At 42.0% G+C, this 19,033-nt stretch overlaps 1 protein-coding gene and 1 long non-coding RNA gene across 2 annotated transcripts in view; one reads left to right on the top strand and one right to left on the bottom strand.

The window, feature by feature from the left end:
- The first annotated feature begins 206 nt into the window (after nt 1-206).
- On the top strand, nt 207-4,220 carry sox9a (SRY-box transcription factor 9a). The gene is made up of 3 exons (XM_078571122.1): nt 207-784; nt 1,846-2,099; nt 2,329-4,220. The coding sequence occupies exons 1-3, from the start codon at nt 348-350 to the stop codon at nt 3,060-3,062; spliced, it is 1,425 nt and encodes a 474-aa protein (XP_078427248.1). The 5' UTR covers nt 207-347; the 3' UTR covers nt 3,063-4,220.
- LOC144699835 (uncharacterized) overlaps nt 3,226-19,033 on the bottom strand; it is a 42,817-nt gene continuing 27,009 nt past the window's right edge. Inside the window, exon 2 of the long non-coding RNA XR_013580637.1 lies at nt 3,226-4,969. This is a non-coding gene — a long non-coding RNA (uncharacterized LOC144699835). The remainder of the gene's footprint in view (nt 4,970-19,033) is intronic.

Raw genomic sequence — 19,033 nt, 5'->3', positions numbered from 1 at the left:
CTCAGATTTGATCCATCATCGGTTTCCCAGCTGAGCAGAGATTTTTTTTCCTCCCTCTGGAGGATGGACTCCTCCCTCCAATCCGCCCCTTCAACTTTGAACCAATTGCACAGATGGAAACCACTAGGCGGTTTATTGCGATTGGTGCATGCAAGTTTGTGCCCCATCTATTTAGCAAGTCAAATATACTCAGAAGACAGCCGAGTTCCAGTAACAGACTTACTTGGTTACAACTCCGAGCGGACTGGAAAGTTTCTCCGCAGAGAGAGAGAGAGACAGAGACAAGTTCTCTTCTACCATTTTTATTTCCTTGTAGTTGCCTAAGCGCAGTCGCCTATTCCTTTTGCATGAATCTCCTCAACCCCTTCCTGAAAATGACAGAAGAACACGAAAAGACGCTCTCCGACGTGCCCAGCCCGACCATGTCCGAGGAATCGTCCGATTCCCCGTGCGGATCCGGGGCTGGGTCGGACGCCGAGAACACCAAACCCGGCGAGAACGGGCACGACGACCTGTGCGCCCAGAGCCTGGATCCCAAGAAGGAGGAGGACGACAAGTTCCCGGCGTGTATCCGGGAGGCGGTGACCCAGGTGCTGAAAGGATACGACTGGACCCTGGTGCCCATGCCAGTCCGCGTCAATGGCTCGTCCAAGAACAAACCTCATGTCAAAAGACCCATGAACGCCTTCATGGTGTGGGCTCAAGCGGCGCGGAGGAAGCTGGCTGACCAGTACCCTCATCTCCACAACGCTGAACTGAGCAAAACCCTGGGCAAACTGTGGAGGTAAGCGGCCTGACTTTGCACACTCTCCCCCCTCCCTCCCTCCCTCCTCGAATTCATGGAGTTTCGCGGATTGTTTGAGGTGCAATCTGGCGCTTTGGGTAATTTCTCTTTTAATGATTTGCTTCAAAGCAAATAGCCCTAACCTGTTCTAAATAACACGCGTGAGTTACTTGATCAGAGAGTGTGTATGTTGGGGGGGGGTGGGGTTTGAGGAGGTTTTTTTTAAACTTGGAGTGAGTGGTATAATTTTGACTCTGCAATGGTAAGAGATTTTTTTTTTGTTCTGGGCTGAAACATTATTTTCTTCGCCCTGGACTGTACCTAGCGTCGTTTGTATACATCGGAGGGGTATTTTTTGTTGTTGCTGTTGTTGCACATATCCCATCAAAAAAAAAAGCATAGCGTGGGAATGAATGCATTTGGGTGAAAGATTCATTTCCAATGCGTCAAATGCTTAAGAGTGAGCTGCAGCTTTGCAAAAGCAGTCATTTTACCGAGGCGACAGCCCTTGGGTCTTGAAGGGCGACTTCACGGTAGATGGTGCTTCGGGTAGACTGAGCTGTGCAGAGGTGGGAACTCATGGGCGTTTATTCCTGCTGTTTAAGTTGGTGCCTGTCTGTTCAGGGGAGGGCTGGACGTCAAAACGAGCTGGCTTGGTTTTTAAGGAGGTGGGGGGTGGTTAGAAAAATATTTCTCCAGTTTGTATCAGTTGAAAATGGCCTTGGCGCGCAATTATTGAGAGGGGAGGAGGAGGGGGAGACATTGTCAAAAATCGATCCCTTGGAATTCTTTCACAGCTCGTTTCGGCACATTTCCTAATGCACTCCCCCGCGTTTTGACTGAACTTGTCCCGACAGAGACCCGGGGATCTCTGAATGTGAGTTGCTGCTGCTGCTGCCTCTGGTTAGTTTGAAGGCAGAACTAACTGTTCCTGGGTGGTGGGGAAAGTAACATTGTGCAGCTCAGTGGCTGCTTTCCTTACCGTGGACCTGATTTTATTAATTTCAGAGGAAAGCTGGAATAGTCTTGTTGATTATTATTTATTTTTTTGTTCCCTGCAGATTGCTGAACGAAGGCGAAAAGCGCCCTTTCGTGGAGGAAGCCGAGCGCCTGAGAGTGCAGCACAAGAAGGATCATCCCGATTACAAGTACCAGCCCAGGCGGAGGAAGTCGGTGAAGAACGGCCAGGGAGAGAGCGAGGAGGGAGCCGACCAGACCCACATCACCCCTAATGCCCTCTTCAAAGCCCTGCAGGCGGACTCCCCGCACTCCGCCTCCAGCATGAGCGACGTGCATTCCCCTGGAGAACATTCAGGTAAATGGGAGCAAGGGGTGAGACGAGCATAACATAGCAGAGCAAATAATAAAAAAAAAGGGGGGAGTAAATGTTTTAAAAAAGAATCAGGGAAAAAGAAATTGGCAACTTTTGCAAAACGTTTAGCCTTGCTTCAAATGTTTGGAGCTGGTGCTTCGGGCGCTGCAGGTCGGAATAAGCAAGTGATTTCTACTTTTTTCTTCTCTCTCCCTCTCTCTCTGGCGTTCAGGACAATCTCAAGGACCACCAACGCCTCCCACCACTCCCAAAACAGAAATTCAGCCTGGTAAACCTGATCTGAAACGTGAAGGTCGCCCCCTGCAGGAAGGAGGGAGACAGCCTCACATTGATTTCAGCAATGTGGACATTGGAGAACTCAGCAGCGAAGTCATGTCGAACATGGAAACTTTCGACGTCAACGAGTTTGACCAGTACCTCCCACCCAATGGGCACCCAGGAGTTCCAGTCACCCACACAGGCCATGGACAGAGTGCTCAGGCCACCTACACCGGCAGCTATGGGATTAGCAGCACTTCCGTCACCCAGGCTGCCCACCCTTGGTTGTCCAAGCAACATTCAATGACCAGCCTCACCAGTGAACAGGGACAGCAGCAGAGGACACACATCAAGACAGAGCAGCTGAGCCCCAGCCACTACAATGAGCAGCAGCACTCGCCACAGCAGATCAACTACGGCTCCTTCAATATGCAACACTACAGTTCATCTTACCCATCCATTCCTCGCACCCAGTACGAATATTCAGACCACCAGAGTACCAATTCCTATTACAGCCATGCTGCGGGGCAGACCACCGGCCTGTACTCCACCTTCGCCTACATGAGTCCAGCCCAGCGCCCCATGTACACACCCATTGCTGACACCACAGGAGTCCCTTCCATCCCCCAAACCCACAGTCCACAGCACTGGGAGCAGCCAGTCTACACACAGCTGACCAGACCTTAATGACCCACTGGCCTAGACTTGAGTCCGTAAAGGAGATTGATAAGAAACACAGAGAGGTGCTCTCTGCACTAACGTGAACTGCTGTGAGAAGTGGCCAAAGTGTCCTACCACAAAGTGCTTTGCTGTTTCCATTCAGTACTGGTGACTGATTTTTTTTTAAAAAAATGTTCAAACATTCCATGACTGAAAGTTAAAGCAAGTCATTGAATGAACAAAGTCTGAGCAGTCAAGTCAGCTGGTTTGGTCATTTCCTGTGTTTGGACTTATTATTTCGTAGTGTGAAATCCTCTGTGAGGAGAATTCTCTTTAATTTTTTTGAATTTAGTATGTACTGTGTATGAGTCATTGCCATTTGCAGTGTGGGGATTTATACATATTTTAGAGAATAAAAGCTCTTATTTTGAAAGATCAAATGCCAAACCACTTTTGGTAGAATACTTAACAGTTTGCATTTGCTATTGCCATAAACCTATTTTTATATGAAATAGTATCTTTTTTCACTCTATTTACCGTGTCCTTTTTGAAAAATATGAACCTGCAATTCCTGTCAGGAAAAAAAAGCAAATTAATGCCAGAATGTAGTAAAAGGATGGGATAGGTGGATGTCTGTACCAGTTTTAAAGCAGGATTGGCATTTTCTGCTAACTGTAGAGGTACTGATAGTTTCACCAGGTTTCCCCCACACGAGGTGCCATACGTTGTCTTATGAAATGGAATAGACATTGAGGTGGATTGAGTTTCTGAGCATTCCTACGCTTAAAAACTGCATCATTCGAGCATTAGGTAGTGAATCTGCAGCTGACATCCAGTTTCCTGCACGAGAACTTGCGCATTAAGGAAAACAGGAAGTGTTTTTAACCCTCTGAGTACAGCACTTGTGTTGCACGCTGCACACAGCAAACCAACTTCGAGAGCTTTGAAAGTCTAAATCCTGTCAAATCCTCATTGGCATGGCAAAATGTTTCACCAGGCAGCATTAAGATCAGTAGTGATTTCTTATGCAAGTAAATCAGAGGAGCTTGTACGCTGTCTTTGAGTGTCCATTGCTGTTTCAGTACTCTGAGGGGAAGAGCGCCAATTGTCAACTCCCAAAACATGGTTTAAAAACTGTAAACGTTATTTATCTTGTAAAGTTTCTTATTAAAGTAATTTTTTTTACATCTTGTACTTAGTTCTTTTCTGTACAGTTGTGTGGATGTTAAATAAACTCAACTTTATTAAGCTAATCAGAAATGTGTAAAGACTGGAAGATCATTTTCAAATGATTATGCAGATTGCAAATGTAGGTTACAGCATTTGCTAATTGCTTCAGCTACTACTTTTTGCTAACTAGAGAAATGAAAAACTTTTTGTAACTTTTTTTACCTGACATTTACAAAAAAAAACCTCTTAAAAGTTTTCTCTCTATTTTCATTAAGCTGTGGCATGGTTGTACAGATTGCTTTTTAAAAAAGACAACAGGCATTCAAAAATATATATTTGTTAACAGTTTTATTGGAAAAGTGTAATAGGGATTCAGTAGTACAGAATTCAATTACTCTGTAATATGGCTGAAACTCCTATTTCTGTATAAAAGTTGGACATTAAAGTATTTCTGTAACTTAAAACTATCAAATCAGATATTTTGCCTTTAGGTAAGTTTCGAACGTGTCTTTAAAAACTTACCTTTTGTATATTATTGTTTGCAATAAATAAGAAACATATTGAAATATAAATTGTTTATGGTCTCCTCAATAAACAAAGAAGTCACATTCTTGAACAAATTCAACACACTAAACAGGCTTTGTATATTAATGTAATACATACTCAGGCCTATTCCTTTCCCTCTATGACAGTCAAGTTATAAACACTGTTCTTGTCTTCCCCACATGATTCCGTTATCCTTTTCTTTTGATGTCCATAAGAATCTGTAACAACAAAATGCTTTTGTTCAGTGTTGTTCACCAGCATCTGCAAAAACACAGATGAAAAAATTTCCTTCCAGTAGGACACAGCTTTGATCTGGATGATGCCTATTTAATTTGACCATTCCCTTAAACACAATGGGATAAACCATTAAACTATCTGAAACTTAAAACAAAATCATGCACACTGCATAATCTATTCACTGGCGGCTTCGGACGGCAGTTTTTTCCCAGTAAATGTGCTCATTAATATGCTAGGCAGCCTCATGTGACAGTACTTGGCCCCATCTATCTCTTTGGGTGGTCTGTTGTTATGCAAAATCTGGTGGCTCACCCTTAGTCACACAATTGTCAGTAAAAACAAAAAAAAAGGCGAGACTACAACAACTTTAATTTTTAGGTTTCACACCACGTTACTGCTTTTTAAAACAATTAGAATAGACGATAGTTCAAATCATTTTGAAAATGCATCGGAATTATTTGCACTATCCATCTCAGTGAAACTAATTAATGCCAAGGTTTAAACAGAATGCGTGTGAAGTGGTGTTAACTTACAATGTGTTGTATATGGAATACTAAATATTCCTGTATTGTTCTACAGAAATATACTATGTGGCCTGTTAGTTGCAGCATCAGCATGCTCAATGCCAAGGGTTTGAATTGTGCCCCTATCTTGCATTCAAATGGTATTCCATCCCTTAGCGAGTTTTGCCAATTCTCAGTTGGGCTGCTAGATGGAGCAAGTTGTGGGTATTGCAGCATTCTTTCTTGCTGGAGAGGAGTAAAGAGAGAAATGTCAGACCACTTTACAGAAGGGAACTTAGTGTTGAAAGAACAGAGAGGGGTACTGCCAACTTTCGTGGAAGAATGCATTATCCAGTTATTTTCCCAGTGATAGGAAGAAACATCATAAGCAGAGGGCACAATGGAGGAATTAAAAAAGACACATTTTCACATCTTTCTACGTGATTACACGTGCTTTGAATAACAAACATCACTGCCAGCTAATCATCTTTGTAGGTAATTCAAAGCATACAAACTAGGAGCAGGGGTAGGCCACTCGGCCCCTCAAGCCATTCAGTAAGATCATGGCTGATCTTATTGTAACCTCAACTTCACATTCCCATCTCCCCCCGATACCTTTCACTCCCTTGCTTTTCAGGAATCTATCTACCTCTGACTTTTTTCAGGAACCTATCTACCTCTGCCTTAAAAATATTTAAAGGCTCTGCTTCCGCTGCCTTTTGAGGAAGCGAGTTCCAAAGACTCACAGCCCTCCAAGAGAAATAATTTCTCCTCATCTCTGTCTTAAAAAGCGGCAATTAACTTATGTTCATCTTATTGAATTATGGCATTTCATCAAATTAAATTATTTGAATATAAAATGCTAAATAGTTTTCTTTACTTCCAATTTTCTCTGCCTTTCATTGTGCCAGTAGCATTCCAGCCAATCTGGTGGTATATTGGTTAATAAAGTGAAGTGAACAAGTCAATAACTAAGTTTTTCCTTAACCAAGGATTCCCCCCATCCATGATTGAGAGGATACTTGACCATATCCATCTCATTTCCTATAGTTGTGCTCTCACCCCTTCCTCTCCTTCCAATAGGGTTCCCCCTGTCCTTACCTTCCACCCGACCAGCCTTTGTATTCAATAGATCATTCTCCACTATTTCCACTACCTGATGCTGCCACCAAACATTCCCAGGGGACTGTTCCCTCTGCGACACCCTGCTGTACAACTCTTGTCACCCCCAACTCCCTGTCCTATATGCAAGCTCAGAAGATACAATACCTTCCTCTTTACCTCCTCTCTCCTCACTCTCTGAGGCCCCAAATACTCCTTGCAGGTGAAACAATGATTTATGTGTACATCTTTCAATTTAGTACACTGATCACAATGCAGACTCCCCTACTTTAGGGAGACCAAATGCAGAATGGGTGATCGCTTTGTGGAACACCTCTGTTCAGTCGGTTAATATGGCCCTGAGTTTGACCAGTCGAATGTCCTTGTAATTCTCCGCCTTGCTCCCACTCTGATCTTTCTGTTCTTACCCGATTGCAGGTTTCCAATGGACCTCAATGTAAGATTGAGGAACAGCATCTCCACTTTCAATTGGGCACTCTACAAACTTCCACAATCAACAATGAGATCAACAGCTTCAGTCTGTAATTTCTGCCCCCATTTTGCTTCCTCTTCTTTGCAGGTTATGATTTAAATCTTATTTTTCCCTTATTTCTGCTTTTGGATAGCAGCTGCCCATCATTCTGCCACTCGCACCTCCTCTACACATATCCTTTGTTTCTTTATTTGTCTCATTGCCACAACCTTTGGCCCTGCACCACCAACTGTTTTGTAATTTAACCTTTCCTGTCTTCCACCCGATAATAGACCTTCCCTTTTGTTCTTTTTCCATTCTTCCCCCACCCACCCCCACTTTCATTTGCCTAAAACCAATGTCATTTCTAAATTTTCTCAGTACATCGACCTAAAAAGTTAAGTCTCTTTCTCTCTCCACAGATGCTGCCGGAGCTGCTGAATATTTCCAGCAGTTTCTCTTTTCCATTTCAGGTTTCCAGCATCCACAGTATTTTCGATTAGCTCAGTAACTTGGCTGACCATGCAGTTTCTCAGCACAGTACTGCACAGATACATGCAGCAAAATAGATTGCACATGATGCATGTTTGGACCAAGGCTGTAGTGCGGTCACAGCTGATTCGCCCTGGCAAAACACAAAATGAGCATCAGTGAGCAGGTGATTGCTGTGTGAGTGCTGCTTGATAGCATTGATGACGACCTCTTCCATCACTTTGCTCATGATGAAGAGTAGGCTGATGGGTGGTAATTGGCCGGGTTGGTTTTGTCCTGCTTTTTATGGACAGGACGTACCTGGACAATTTTCCACATTGCTGAGTGAATGCCAGTGTCATAGCTGTACTAGAACACCTTGGTTAGGGGCGCGGCTAGTCTGGGGCACACGTCTCCAGTACTGTTGCTGGAATTTCATCAGGGCCCATAGTCTTTGCAGTATCCAGTGCTTTTAGCCGTTTCTTGATGTCATGTGGAAGTGAATCAAATTGGCTGAAGACTGGCCTCAGTCAGGTTGGGGACCTCAGGAGGAGGCAAAGATGGATCATCCACTCAGCACCTCTAGCTGAAGATGGTTGCAAATGCTTCAGCCTTGTCTTTTGTACTGAGGCGCTTGGCTCCCTAATCATTGAGGATATTCATTGCCACAGAAGGCTGTGGAGGCCAGGTCATTGATTGTATTTAAGACTGAGATAGATAGAAAGGATGGGGATATTTGCAGAGCCTCCTCATCCAGAGAGTTGTTTAATTGTCCACCACCATTCACAACTGTCTGTGGCAGGACTGCAGAGCATGGATTTAATCCATTGGTTGTGGGATTCAGTCTGTCCATCGCATACTGCTTACGTTATTTAGCATGCAAGTAGTCCTGTGTTGTAGCTTCGCCAGATTGGCACCTCATTTTTAGGTATGCCTGGCACTGCTCCTGGCACTGCTCCTGGCATGCTGTCCTGCACTCTTCTTTGAGCCAGGGTTGATTCCTCGGCTTATGAATAAGCTGTATTTTGAGTTATGCAATAATTTAAATTAACAGCACAGTGAAGTGTGAACTTAGTGTTCAGATATTAAATTACCAGATAATTTAAATTAAGCAACCTTGTTTTAAGAGGAGAAATTGCATACACATGTATATAATGTATCAGGATTCAGAAAGAGGGCATTTTCAGGTTGATACTGGGATTTTAAGTTACAAACAACTCTATTCAATTTTGTACATTTTAAGTAGAACAAGTTTTGTCTGCTGTCAGTGGCAAAATCTGTGGCAGCTCTTCATGTTATACAGCAGTGATATGTTATAACTTCTCCAGCTTGAGTATGTGTCAATGGAGATTGTTGGAAAACCATACCTTCAAGAATTATATTTTCTTTTAAAATTTGGAATGATATTGCATTATTTGGACACTTGGGAACTGATTTGAATTTTTTTATAAAGTTGTAAGTTCACCTTGGACTGTGAGCAAGCATGACCAGCATTGCACCTGAGGAGGAGAGCTTTTTGTTTATTTGAATTGTAATTACTTTAATGGTTGGGGGGTGGGGGGAAATACTGTTTTAAAGGCAAAGGCCCTGGTGATTAACTGGTAATCACCTGATGAAGATGAGCTTTATATTTTGAACTGGTTATTTTGAACTCAGTTGAGAATAAAACGAGAAGGGGGAAAGCTGCCCAACTTGAGCTCTCCTTGCCTTGCATGAAACACAGTGTGGTTATCAGTATCCAGCTAGGAATCCTCATCTCAGCGGAACTTGTCTGTATTTGGAAACCCAAGACAACGAGATGAGAGAGAGGTCTCAATGATTGATCCGCCTCTATTCATCTCCACACTGAAGCTCCATTGGTGGGAACCTCCGTATATCCACTGGGGCTAGCATTCCGTCTTCACATAAGGGAGCAACGGATCAACAGCATCAAAGCCCTGTGAACTTTATCCCTTTTATAACATTTTCTTTGCCCACCAATCTCTGCAGAGACCCGATTTGTTTGTCCTTTGTGCGTGTGTGTGCATGCGTGCTGGAGTATTTTAAAAGATAGTTACACTTCCAGGTGACAAATTGTATAGTAACCAATTCTTGCAACTTGTTTGAAAAAATAAATTTCATTTTATAATAAATCAATCATTCTGAGTTGATTGAAAGAAGCCTGGTTGAAGTCTTTTTCATTCTGGGTCTAACAGTAGCAAAGATAAATAATTGTCCATTTTGGTGATTGGCACTAATGGTGCGACCTGCGGCGTCGTGGGGCTAGATAAACTGCCCACTCCTCCCATCCCGATCATAACAAGGTGGTGTAATTTTTCCAAGTCGAACTCAATAAACCTTTACTTCCAATGGAGCACAAAATTGATAGGACTTTCAGAGCCATTGGCACAAAACTTCCATTGTGACAAGCACATCGTAAGTCTGTAATCCTTTGTAGTTTATGGACAATTTGGCATCAAGGTTCCACAAGTTGCGGTCCTAGTGGTTGTGATGGGATCATGTGACTGATGCCCTATTGTGCCACATCTATCCATAGAGGGGAGTGATTCCCTAGATCCCCAACCCCCAAAACCCTGTTACTACTCAGAACAGTTCCCAAACAAAGTGGCCAATCTAGGATTTTTTTTTTAACTTAAATTATCAACAGGTGCTCAGTCTGGACTCCACAAGGGGATGGGGTGTGATCACATAGACACCTATAGAGGCTGAGTCATTCGTCTCTCTTGGGGTATCAGCCAGCAGTACCACACTGAGTCAGGGTGCACCTAACTACAGAAACCTCTTTCCCAGCCCATCATTCACCTAAAGGATGGATAGTAATTCCATTCCTTTCAAGTAAATATGGAAAAATCCCAGAAATGGGAGTTCTCCTCTGCTTCCAATGGGTGGGGGGAGGGCGGGCGGTGTTCCACAGCAGTCTGGCAGAATTCCCAAAGAATTTCAGAGCTTGTGTGTCTTGGAGAACAGTTATATTGCTAACAGTAATATGCAGCTGGCAGACATTGCACTGTGGTTCATGGTAGCAGGGAGCTACATATCTGCTCACTACACTGACCTTTGCAACGACTAATACATTGGGTCAGAACTGAGCAGAAACTGCAATTAGTCCGAAACAATCAATTATGTGCAAATTTGCTTGTTTTCTTGTTCTCATAACTTAATAAGCAAGGTCGCAGGTGATTCCACAGTGCTAAGAGGCTTTTGTAGGAACAAAGGAAATAGGAGCAGGAGAAGGCCATTCAGCCCTTCAAGCTTGCTCCACCATTCAACTAGACCATGGCTGATCCTCCACCACAATGTGATTTTCCTGCACTATCCCTACATCCTTTGATATATTTAAATCCAGAAATCTATCGATTTCTGTCTTGAATATACTCAATGGCTGAGCCTCCACAGACTCCAGGGTAGAGAGTTCCAAATATTTACCACCCTCTGAGTGAAGAAATTCCTCCTCATCTGAATCTTAAATGGCCTGCCCCTTATCCTGAGACTGTGTCCCTTGGGTCTCAGCCCTTCCAGCCAGGGGAAACATCCTTCCTGCATCTGCCCTGTCGAGGTCTATAAGAATTTTGAATGCTTCAATAATATTACCTCTCATTCTTCCAAACTCTAGAGAATTTAAGCCCAGTCTCCTCAATCTCTCCTTATAGGACAATCCAGCCATCCCAGAAATCATCTGGTGAACCTTTGTTGCACTCCCTGTATAGCAAGTATATCCTTCCATAGGTAAGCAGACCAAAACTGTACACAATGCTCCAGGTTCGGTCTCACTAAGGCTCTATACAATTGCAGCAAGACTTCTCTACTTCTGTACTCAAATCTTCTTGCATTAAAGGCCAGCATACCACTTGCTTGCTGCACCTGCATGCTAGCTTTCAGTGACTCATGAACAAGGACACCCAGGGCCCTTTGGACATCAACACCTCCTAATCTCTCACCATTTAAGAAATACTATGATTTCTGTTTTTCCTACCAAAGTGGATAACTTCACATTTTTCCACATTATATTCCATCTCTCATCTTCTTGCCCAGTCAATTAGCCTGTCTAAATCCTCTTGAAGGCCTCTTTGCATCCTCCTCACAACTCCCATTCCCACCTAGTTTTGTGTCATCAGCAAACTTGGGAAATATTACATTTGGTCCCCAGATCCAAATCATTGTTATAAGATTGTGAATAGCAGGGGCCCCAGCATTGCTCCTTGTGGTACCCAGCTAGTCACAGCCTGCCAACCTGAGATGCACCCGTTTATTTCTACTCTGTTTCCTGTCCGTTAACCAATTCTCAATCTATGCCAGTATATTACCTCCAATCCCACGTGCTCTAATTTTGTTTACTAACCTCTTGTGAGGACCTTATTGAAAGCATTCTGAAAATCCAAATACACCACATCCACAGGTTGCCCTTACCTATTCTGGTAGTTACATCCCCAAAAACTCCAACAGATTTGTCAAACATGACAAATTCCCTTTCATAAATCCATATTGCCTGTGCCCAATCCTACTATTATTTTCTAAGTGTCTAGTTATCATATCCCTTACAATAGATTCTAGCATTTGTCCCTACTACTGATGTCAGGCTAACAGGTCTGTACTTCCCATTTTCTCTCTCCCTCCTTCTTGAATATTGGGGTTACATTTTCTACCTTCCAATCTTCAGGAACCTTCCAGACTCTATAGAATTTTGGAAGATGACCACCAATGCATCCCACGACCTCTTCAAAACAACTTCTTGAAATAATATTTCAATTCCATCAGGCTGTTACTTCACCAATCAGAGAAAGGTAAAAGTGCAAATTTAGAAGCTAGCTGATGTGTTTAATGTGGTCTTTCTGCATTTGGAGCTGAAGCTTTTGAGAACTTTATTACACAATCCTTTAAACCAGGCGATGACTTGTTTTCCATGTTCCTCTCAGGTTTGTAATTTTGTAATTTTTTCTACATACTATGCCATCTCTATTTAGTCCTCAAAATATTAAATGTATAATTTTCCCTCAATGTTCACTGTAAAAAAAAAACTATGCATTTTCGTTCTTGGTTCTTGCTAAAACAGGTGGTAGCCAAATGTGAGACCCATCAAGATCTTATTTTGAAATATCATTGTTTCAGAATGCATGCTGACATATACACACTGAGAATAACATAACTGTTATAGACAGGTACAAATTAATTAATTATAGAGCCTGTAACAAGATACATCTGATCACAAGAGAAGAAATAGTGTGTAGGAGCCAAGGTTACATTGGAAGCCTGTGGCAAAAATCAGCAAACAGAACAAAGAGTCAAAAGATAGGACTGAATGAATTTTGCTGAGCTATAGTGAGCTGCAGGTTAATATTGACAAATATTTTGTTTTGGAATGTTCCAGAGTTTCTTTTTAAAGAGAATAAGAGAATAAATCTTGTAACCACCAGACCTGCACAGAAAAAAAGACAGGAGAAGCTGGTACTGACTGACAAAGTCTTGACTGGGAAGCTGACCCTTCCACACACTCAGTTTTGCAACAACTTTTGATGCTACCACATCGAATTCATATCAGAAGCTGTAAAATAACAAACTACCTAAATGGAGTCCCAAAAGAGTATGTCAGAAAGATTTGCCAGGGGGATTCAATTTGCAACTGAAGCCTATCTTGTGACTTTCATTACTTTTAAAAGTGATTAACTATGTGAATGCCAAAACTAAAAGTACTTTCCATCCATTAAGACTCACCTTCCCCATCATATAACATCACACTATCTCTACAACATTGCGCTACCTATAGAATTTTTAAAAATGTTAGATTTTGTTATGTTTGTTAGTTTAGGTCACAATTCCTGGTTACAGTTCAGCACAATTGATGTTTATATATAAGTATCTTGCATAAAATAGCAACAGGTCTGTTAAGGTACATAGGAACCATAACAAGGAGAATGGATAGATACACTTTCAACAAGGAACTACCAGGAACATATGAAAACAAGAATGAAGAATGGCCACTTAGCAAGATTTTACCCATCAAAAGTATAAAACTGGACCAATCACATCACACCAAATATGTTCTAAAAATCCTTTTGCCCAATACACCTTGCTTGCATTTAGTACTGGAAATGAGATTTTCAACATAATAAATGTTCATTGCATATTGTGTTTAATTATATGCAGGTGATGGATATTAACTGGGGATTCACTTGAGCCTCTATAAATAGACACAGACTAACAGAGTGGATGTTGGGGTTAGGAGGCATATTCTTGTTTTGTGTAACTCTGTAAATAAATATAAAAGTGTGTAAATTTCTACCATTTACCAATGACTTTCTGGAATAGAATATGATAGAAGATGGTGGTTATGATCATCAACCTCTGGGTCATGAGGCCAGATCCATTTTCTGTTCTAGAAAGAGATCAGAAAAGCACAAACTATTGCTCCTCCCACATCCACATTCAGGAAAATTACTTACCTTCTTGGTTGGTAGACATTCGGTATCTCAGGGTAAGCCAATGTAGGTGTGAGAATCTCATGGAGGCATTAGGCAAGTTGCAATAAAGGGCCTAACACCTGATTCAGGCATGGGTGAAGGCTAGACTACCAGGCAGTTAACCAAAACTGGCCTACCTTTATGACCACATGTGTCAAGGTAGATAGCCACTATCCACACCCAATTTCCATTATGTCATGAGCTAAATGTTGGGTCAATCACCATTTCTGAAAGGGAGAGCTGCACTGAAGTTTGCAATAATCTGATCTAGAAATACTCTAGCTGTTCACAAGTTAACCCTTCCTCCAATTTTTATCACTTCAGGTTTAGTTCACAGCCATGCCATTAAGCTATGACTTCTCAATTCACAGAGGAAAGAGTAAACTTGTTGTTTCTTGTAAAGTCGAATTACTTGTTAAAAAGCAAAGTTGAATTCATATGGCACACTATCATGGTGCTGAATTTTTTTTTATTCATTCATGGGATGTGGGCATCGCTGGCTGGGCCAGCATTTATTGCTCATCCCTAATTGCCCTTGAGAAGGTGGTGGTGAGCTGCCTTCTTGAACCGCCAGTTGGTCTACAGCAACAGTTGCAATTTTCCAATATGCCTTGTAAGGTATGGAACTTCCGCATGTGTATTTCAAGGGAAGTGTCACCGGGTGCAGATCCAGAGCGAGTGACTGCGTATGGGAGTTCCTACTTGACTGACTCATTCAGGACCTGGCATAGTGTAGGAGGTTTGCACACCTCTACTTGGACAGATGTGGACCCCATCTGAGGGTAGCAGGCAAACATTCTGGATCTCTGAGGATAAAAAGGCTTAAATTGTACTTTTGAAATCTGAATCTGCCCACTTACACAGGGGGCTGGACAGGACACGCTTGGGGTTAGAGGAACCTGGGCAACCCTTCAGATGTTCTGCTTTGTGGAGGTGTGCTCACAGTGGTGTTTGTGCCTCCATGTCCATGCAAGTCAAATGCCATCTCACCAACCGTGTAAATTCCCAAGGATGATCAAGACTCCAATACATTCCAAAGTACCTCATATGCAATGAATAATTTCAAAGTGCTTTGTTTTGTGGCAATCAGCAGTAATCATGTTACTCGTGACAAGATCCCATAAGCAGCAAAAGACATGATAGGAATATTCAATTATTATATTTTTTGTGGCATCACTTTGTGGAAAAACTTTGGCCTTGCCACTCGGTTAACTCCATTTGAAACTGTGGAACATGTAATACATGTGAAAAGGCAAACTTTGGCTTTGTTTAGCATTTCATTGCAGACCAGTACCTCCAATAATGGAGCACTTACTTGGTACTGCATTAGAGTTCACAAAGAGTTAAACAACAGGTAATAAAGCATTAACAGCACTACCTATAAATCTCTATTGCAAAGAAATACTGCCCCATAAAAAGGAATTCACTTTTAAATGCACCTTATCTACAATGTGAAGCGGAGGCACTAAAAGGATTCTGAAGGTTAATTAGACAGAAGGTATTAACTCCTTAATCTCCAATTTTGTATTGACATACCACAACAAAAATATTAGCAAGGTTAAATATATACAGCATGTTAACTAAAAATAATAAACTCCATCTTTAGTTTCTCTTCATAACATGTAGAAAATAACTCAGTCAATTTTAAGTCATGGAAAATTTGTTAATTGAAAGTCAAAGAGGAAGATAAACAAGCTAAGGGTTAGATGGATGCAGTCCAAAACACAGAGGAATGTTAAGGTAAGATAAATGGCAAGTAACCCATATTAAACAACTTCTTTTGATCTTAAAAAGGATTTCTGATTTCCATTACTTAATGCCCACAGCCACTATGAGGTCTGGAATTGCCCTGCGCTGTAAAACTTAGACAAATAGAAACTCCTTTCCCAGATTCTAATCTTGCTTCATAAATGTATATGCATTAATAATAGGTGGTGTACAGGAAAGTGCAGTATTTCAGCCTCAAGGCACCTATTAAAAAGAGACTTCAGATCATATTCTTAAGATTTTTATCTAAAGTAAAATGATGAAAAGGGGGAAAATCAACATTATTAAGTTATTTGTCTGAATAATTGTAATCAGGGCTACAGGGCCTAGCTCTGCATATTGATTTCAGTTTGTGGGGAATGCAGATCAATAGAATTACCATGGTAACACGCCTACAGGCTGACAATCACCACACCACAGTTGTGGTCCTGTAATTAACTACAGCACCCCTGAATCATACAGCATACAAAACCAAGAAAGAATTTATTGGTGATAAAAGATCATGCTGGAAGCCACTCTGTCATTCCACTTGTGTTTCATTACCATTAGGTAATTAGATTACTGTAATTTAGGCTTCATTTTCTAAATGAAGAAACGCAAAGAACCAATCATTGCTGTCTGGCAGAGACTATTCTTGCAGGCCTGCCAGTAAATGGTTTATTAAAATAAAAATATTAGAAAAAAAAGTATTGCCCGCCAAATAACAGAGCAACACATTAGCAACGGACCATTGAATTCACTCCAGGAAGAACGGTTTTGTTCAAATGCTGCATTAAGAAGACCACAGAAAGTGGCCTGGGTCAAGTTCTATGGCAATCCTGACTTGTTAAATACTGTTAACAAATGAAATCCTCAAGCATTGCAATATGTAATGCCTTAATAGTTAAACCTTCCTCTAATCGAATAATAAACGTTTGGTAAAGTGAATTAAATTTCAGTGAAATTTCCCAAGTGAGGGTATAGATTAAGTTAAAACACAATACTGGAGTGGTACAATAGTGCAAATCAGTTTTCAAATATAACATCCCAAACTTGACACAACATGGGCTTCAGTTCCTGCTAATTTGAATTACCACCAAAAGTGGTGCCCAGAGGTTAGGTGCTAAAGAAAACTCTTGAGTACTTACATAAAGAAAGACTTGCATTTACATTCACCCATCATGACCATAGGATGACCCACAGTGTTTGACAGTTAATGAAGAACTTTTGACTGTAGTCACTGTTATAATGCTGGAAAAGCAGCAGCCAATCTGTGCATAGCAAGCTCCGGCAGACAACAATGTGGTCACGATCAGTTAATCTGTTTTTGTGATATTGATTGAAGGATAGAAATTGGCAATATTCTGGGGATAACTCTCCTGCTGTTCCTCAAAATAATGCCAGGGGATCTTTTACAATAAGACACAGTTGAATTTAATGTCTCACTCCCTCAGGGCTGCACCAGAGCATCAGTTTGGATTTTTGTGCTCAAATCATGGAGTGGGATTTGAACCCATAATCTTCTGATTCAGCAGCAAGAGTGCTACCAACTGAACTTCAGTTGACACTTCATCAGAAAGATAGTAGGACTATAGATAACAGATTTCAGAACAGGGAGTCTGCCCATTTTCTTATTGCAGCAATAGCGACACTATGGGGAGTCTGTATAGGGGAAGTCTTTTTTTAAAAATAAGGGGAACACATAACAAATGCAGAGACAGAATTGTCATCTGTTTGGTAAACTCCCAATGGTCTAATCAATCTCTGGGCATCCTGATGATGCCTGACAGCTCCTGAAGTGCACGAATCCCAATCTAGGTTCACAATAGGCTAATCTTCATTCCAGTTTATTTGAGGAGTTTTTTTATTCATTCATGGGATATGGGCGTCGCTGGCTGGGCCAGCATTTATTGGCCATCCCTAGTTGCCCTTGAGAAGGTGGTGGTGAGCTGCCTTCTTGAACCACTGCAGTCCATGTGGTGTAGGTTCACCCACAGTGCTGTTAGGGAGGGTGTTCCAGGATCTTGACCCAGCGACAGTGAAGGAACAGTGATATGCTTGCAAGTCAGGATGGTGATTGGCTTGGAGGGGAACTTGTATGTGGTGATGTTCCCATGTGTCTGCTGCCCTTTTCCTTCTAGATAGTAGTCGTCATGGGTTTGGAAGGTGGTGTCTATGGGGGCTTGGTGGGTTGCTGCAGTACATCTTGTAGATGGTACACACTGCTGCCATTGTGCGTCGGTGGCGAAGGGAGTGAATGTTTGTGGGTGGGGTGCCAATCAGAAACAAAAAAGAAAGTTTGGTCAATTGAACTGCCAGAGAAAGACCACAGGGAAACAAAACATTCCATCACAGGGGAGTAAGCAATGACAGCAAGTGGTTAAGATCTGGAATGCACTGCCTGAGAGTGCAGCAGAGGCAGATTCAATCATTGCTTTCAAAAGAGAATTGGGTAAGCACCTGAAGAGAAAATAATTGCAGGGCCATGTGGAAAGGGAAGGGGACTGGGACTGGCTGAGTTGCTCTTCCAGAGAGCTGGCATGGACATGATAGGCCAAAGGGCCTCCTTCTGTGCTGTAACCGTTATATGATTCTACGTCTAACCTGTCCCACTGAATCTCCTTCCTGACCTGGCTAACCACAGAATGGTACTGAGGCTGATAATGCATGTCTCTGAATTAAACCTCAGTGCCCTCATTGTTAGAAATAAACAGTTTACAAAGTGAAGGAAATAACAACATAAGAGCATAAAAAATAGGAGCAGGAAGAGGCCATGCGGCCCCTCAAGCCTGTTCACTATTCGTTACATCATGGCTGACCTTTGACTAAAAATCCACTTTCCCACTCAATTCCCATATCTCTTGATTCCACGAGAGCACAAAAACCCACCTCAGCCTTAAATATACTCAGTGACTGAGCACCCACAGCCCTCAAAGCTGGAGAATTTCAAAGGTTCACAACCCTCTCAGTGAAGAAACTCTTCCTCATAAAATGATCGATCCCTTATCCAGAGACCATTCCCCCAGTTCTAGATTCCCCAGTCAGGAGAAACAACTTCTCAGTATCCACCCAGTCTGAATCTTTTATGTTTCAATGAGGTCCCCTCTCATTCCTCAAACTCCAGAGAGTATAGGCCGAATCTACTCAATTTCTCACCAAAGAACAACCCTCTCAGCCCAGGAACCAACCTAATAAGCCTTTGCTGCACCACCTCCAAGCCAAGTGTATCCTTCCTTAGATAATGAGACCAAAACTGTGCCCAGTGCTCCAGGTGTAGCCTCACCAAAGCCTTGTTTA

The sequence above is a fragment of the Cetorhinus maximus genome, chromosome 24 (assembly GCF_964194155.1).
Source record: "Cetorhinus maximus chromosome 24, sCetMax3.hap1.1, whole genome shotgun sequence".
NCBI lineage: Eukaryota > Metazoa > Chordata > Chondrichthyes > Lamniformes > Cetorhinidae > Cetorhinus > Cetorhinus maximus.
Note: the sequence above shows the minus strand (reverse complement) of the source record. Positions and strands in the feature narration are given on the sequence as shown.

Coding starts and splice junctions, on each gene's coding strand:
- sox9a (XM_078571122.1), top strand. CDS start 348: ATGAATCTCCTCAACCCCTTCCTGAAAATGACAGAAGAACACGAAAAG. Junction 785..1,845: donor ACCCTGGGCAAACTGTGGAG/GTAAGCGGCCTG, acceptor TGTTCCCTGCAG/ATTGCTGAACGAAGGCGAAA. Junction 2,100..2,328: donor TTCCCCTGGAGAACATTCAG/GTAAATGGGAGC, acceptor TCTGGCGTTCAG/GACAATCTCAAGGACCACCA.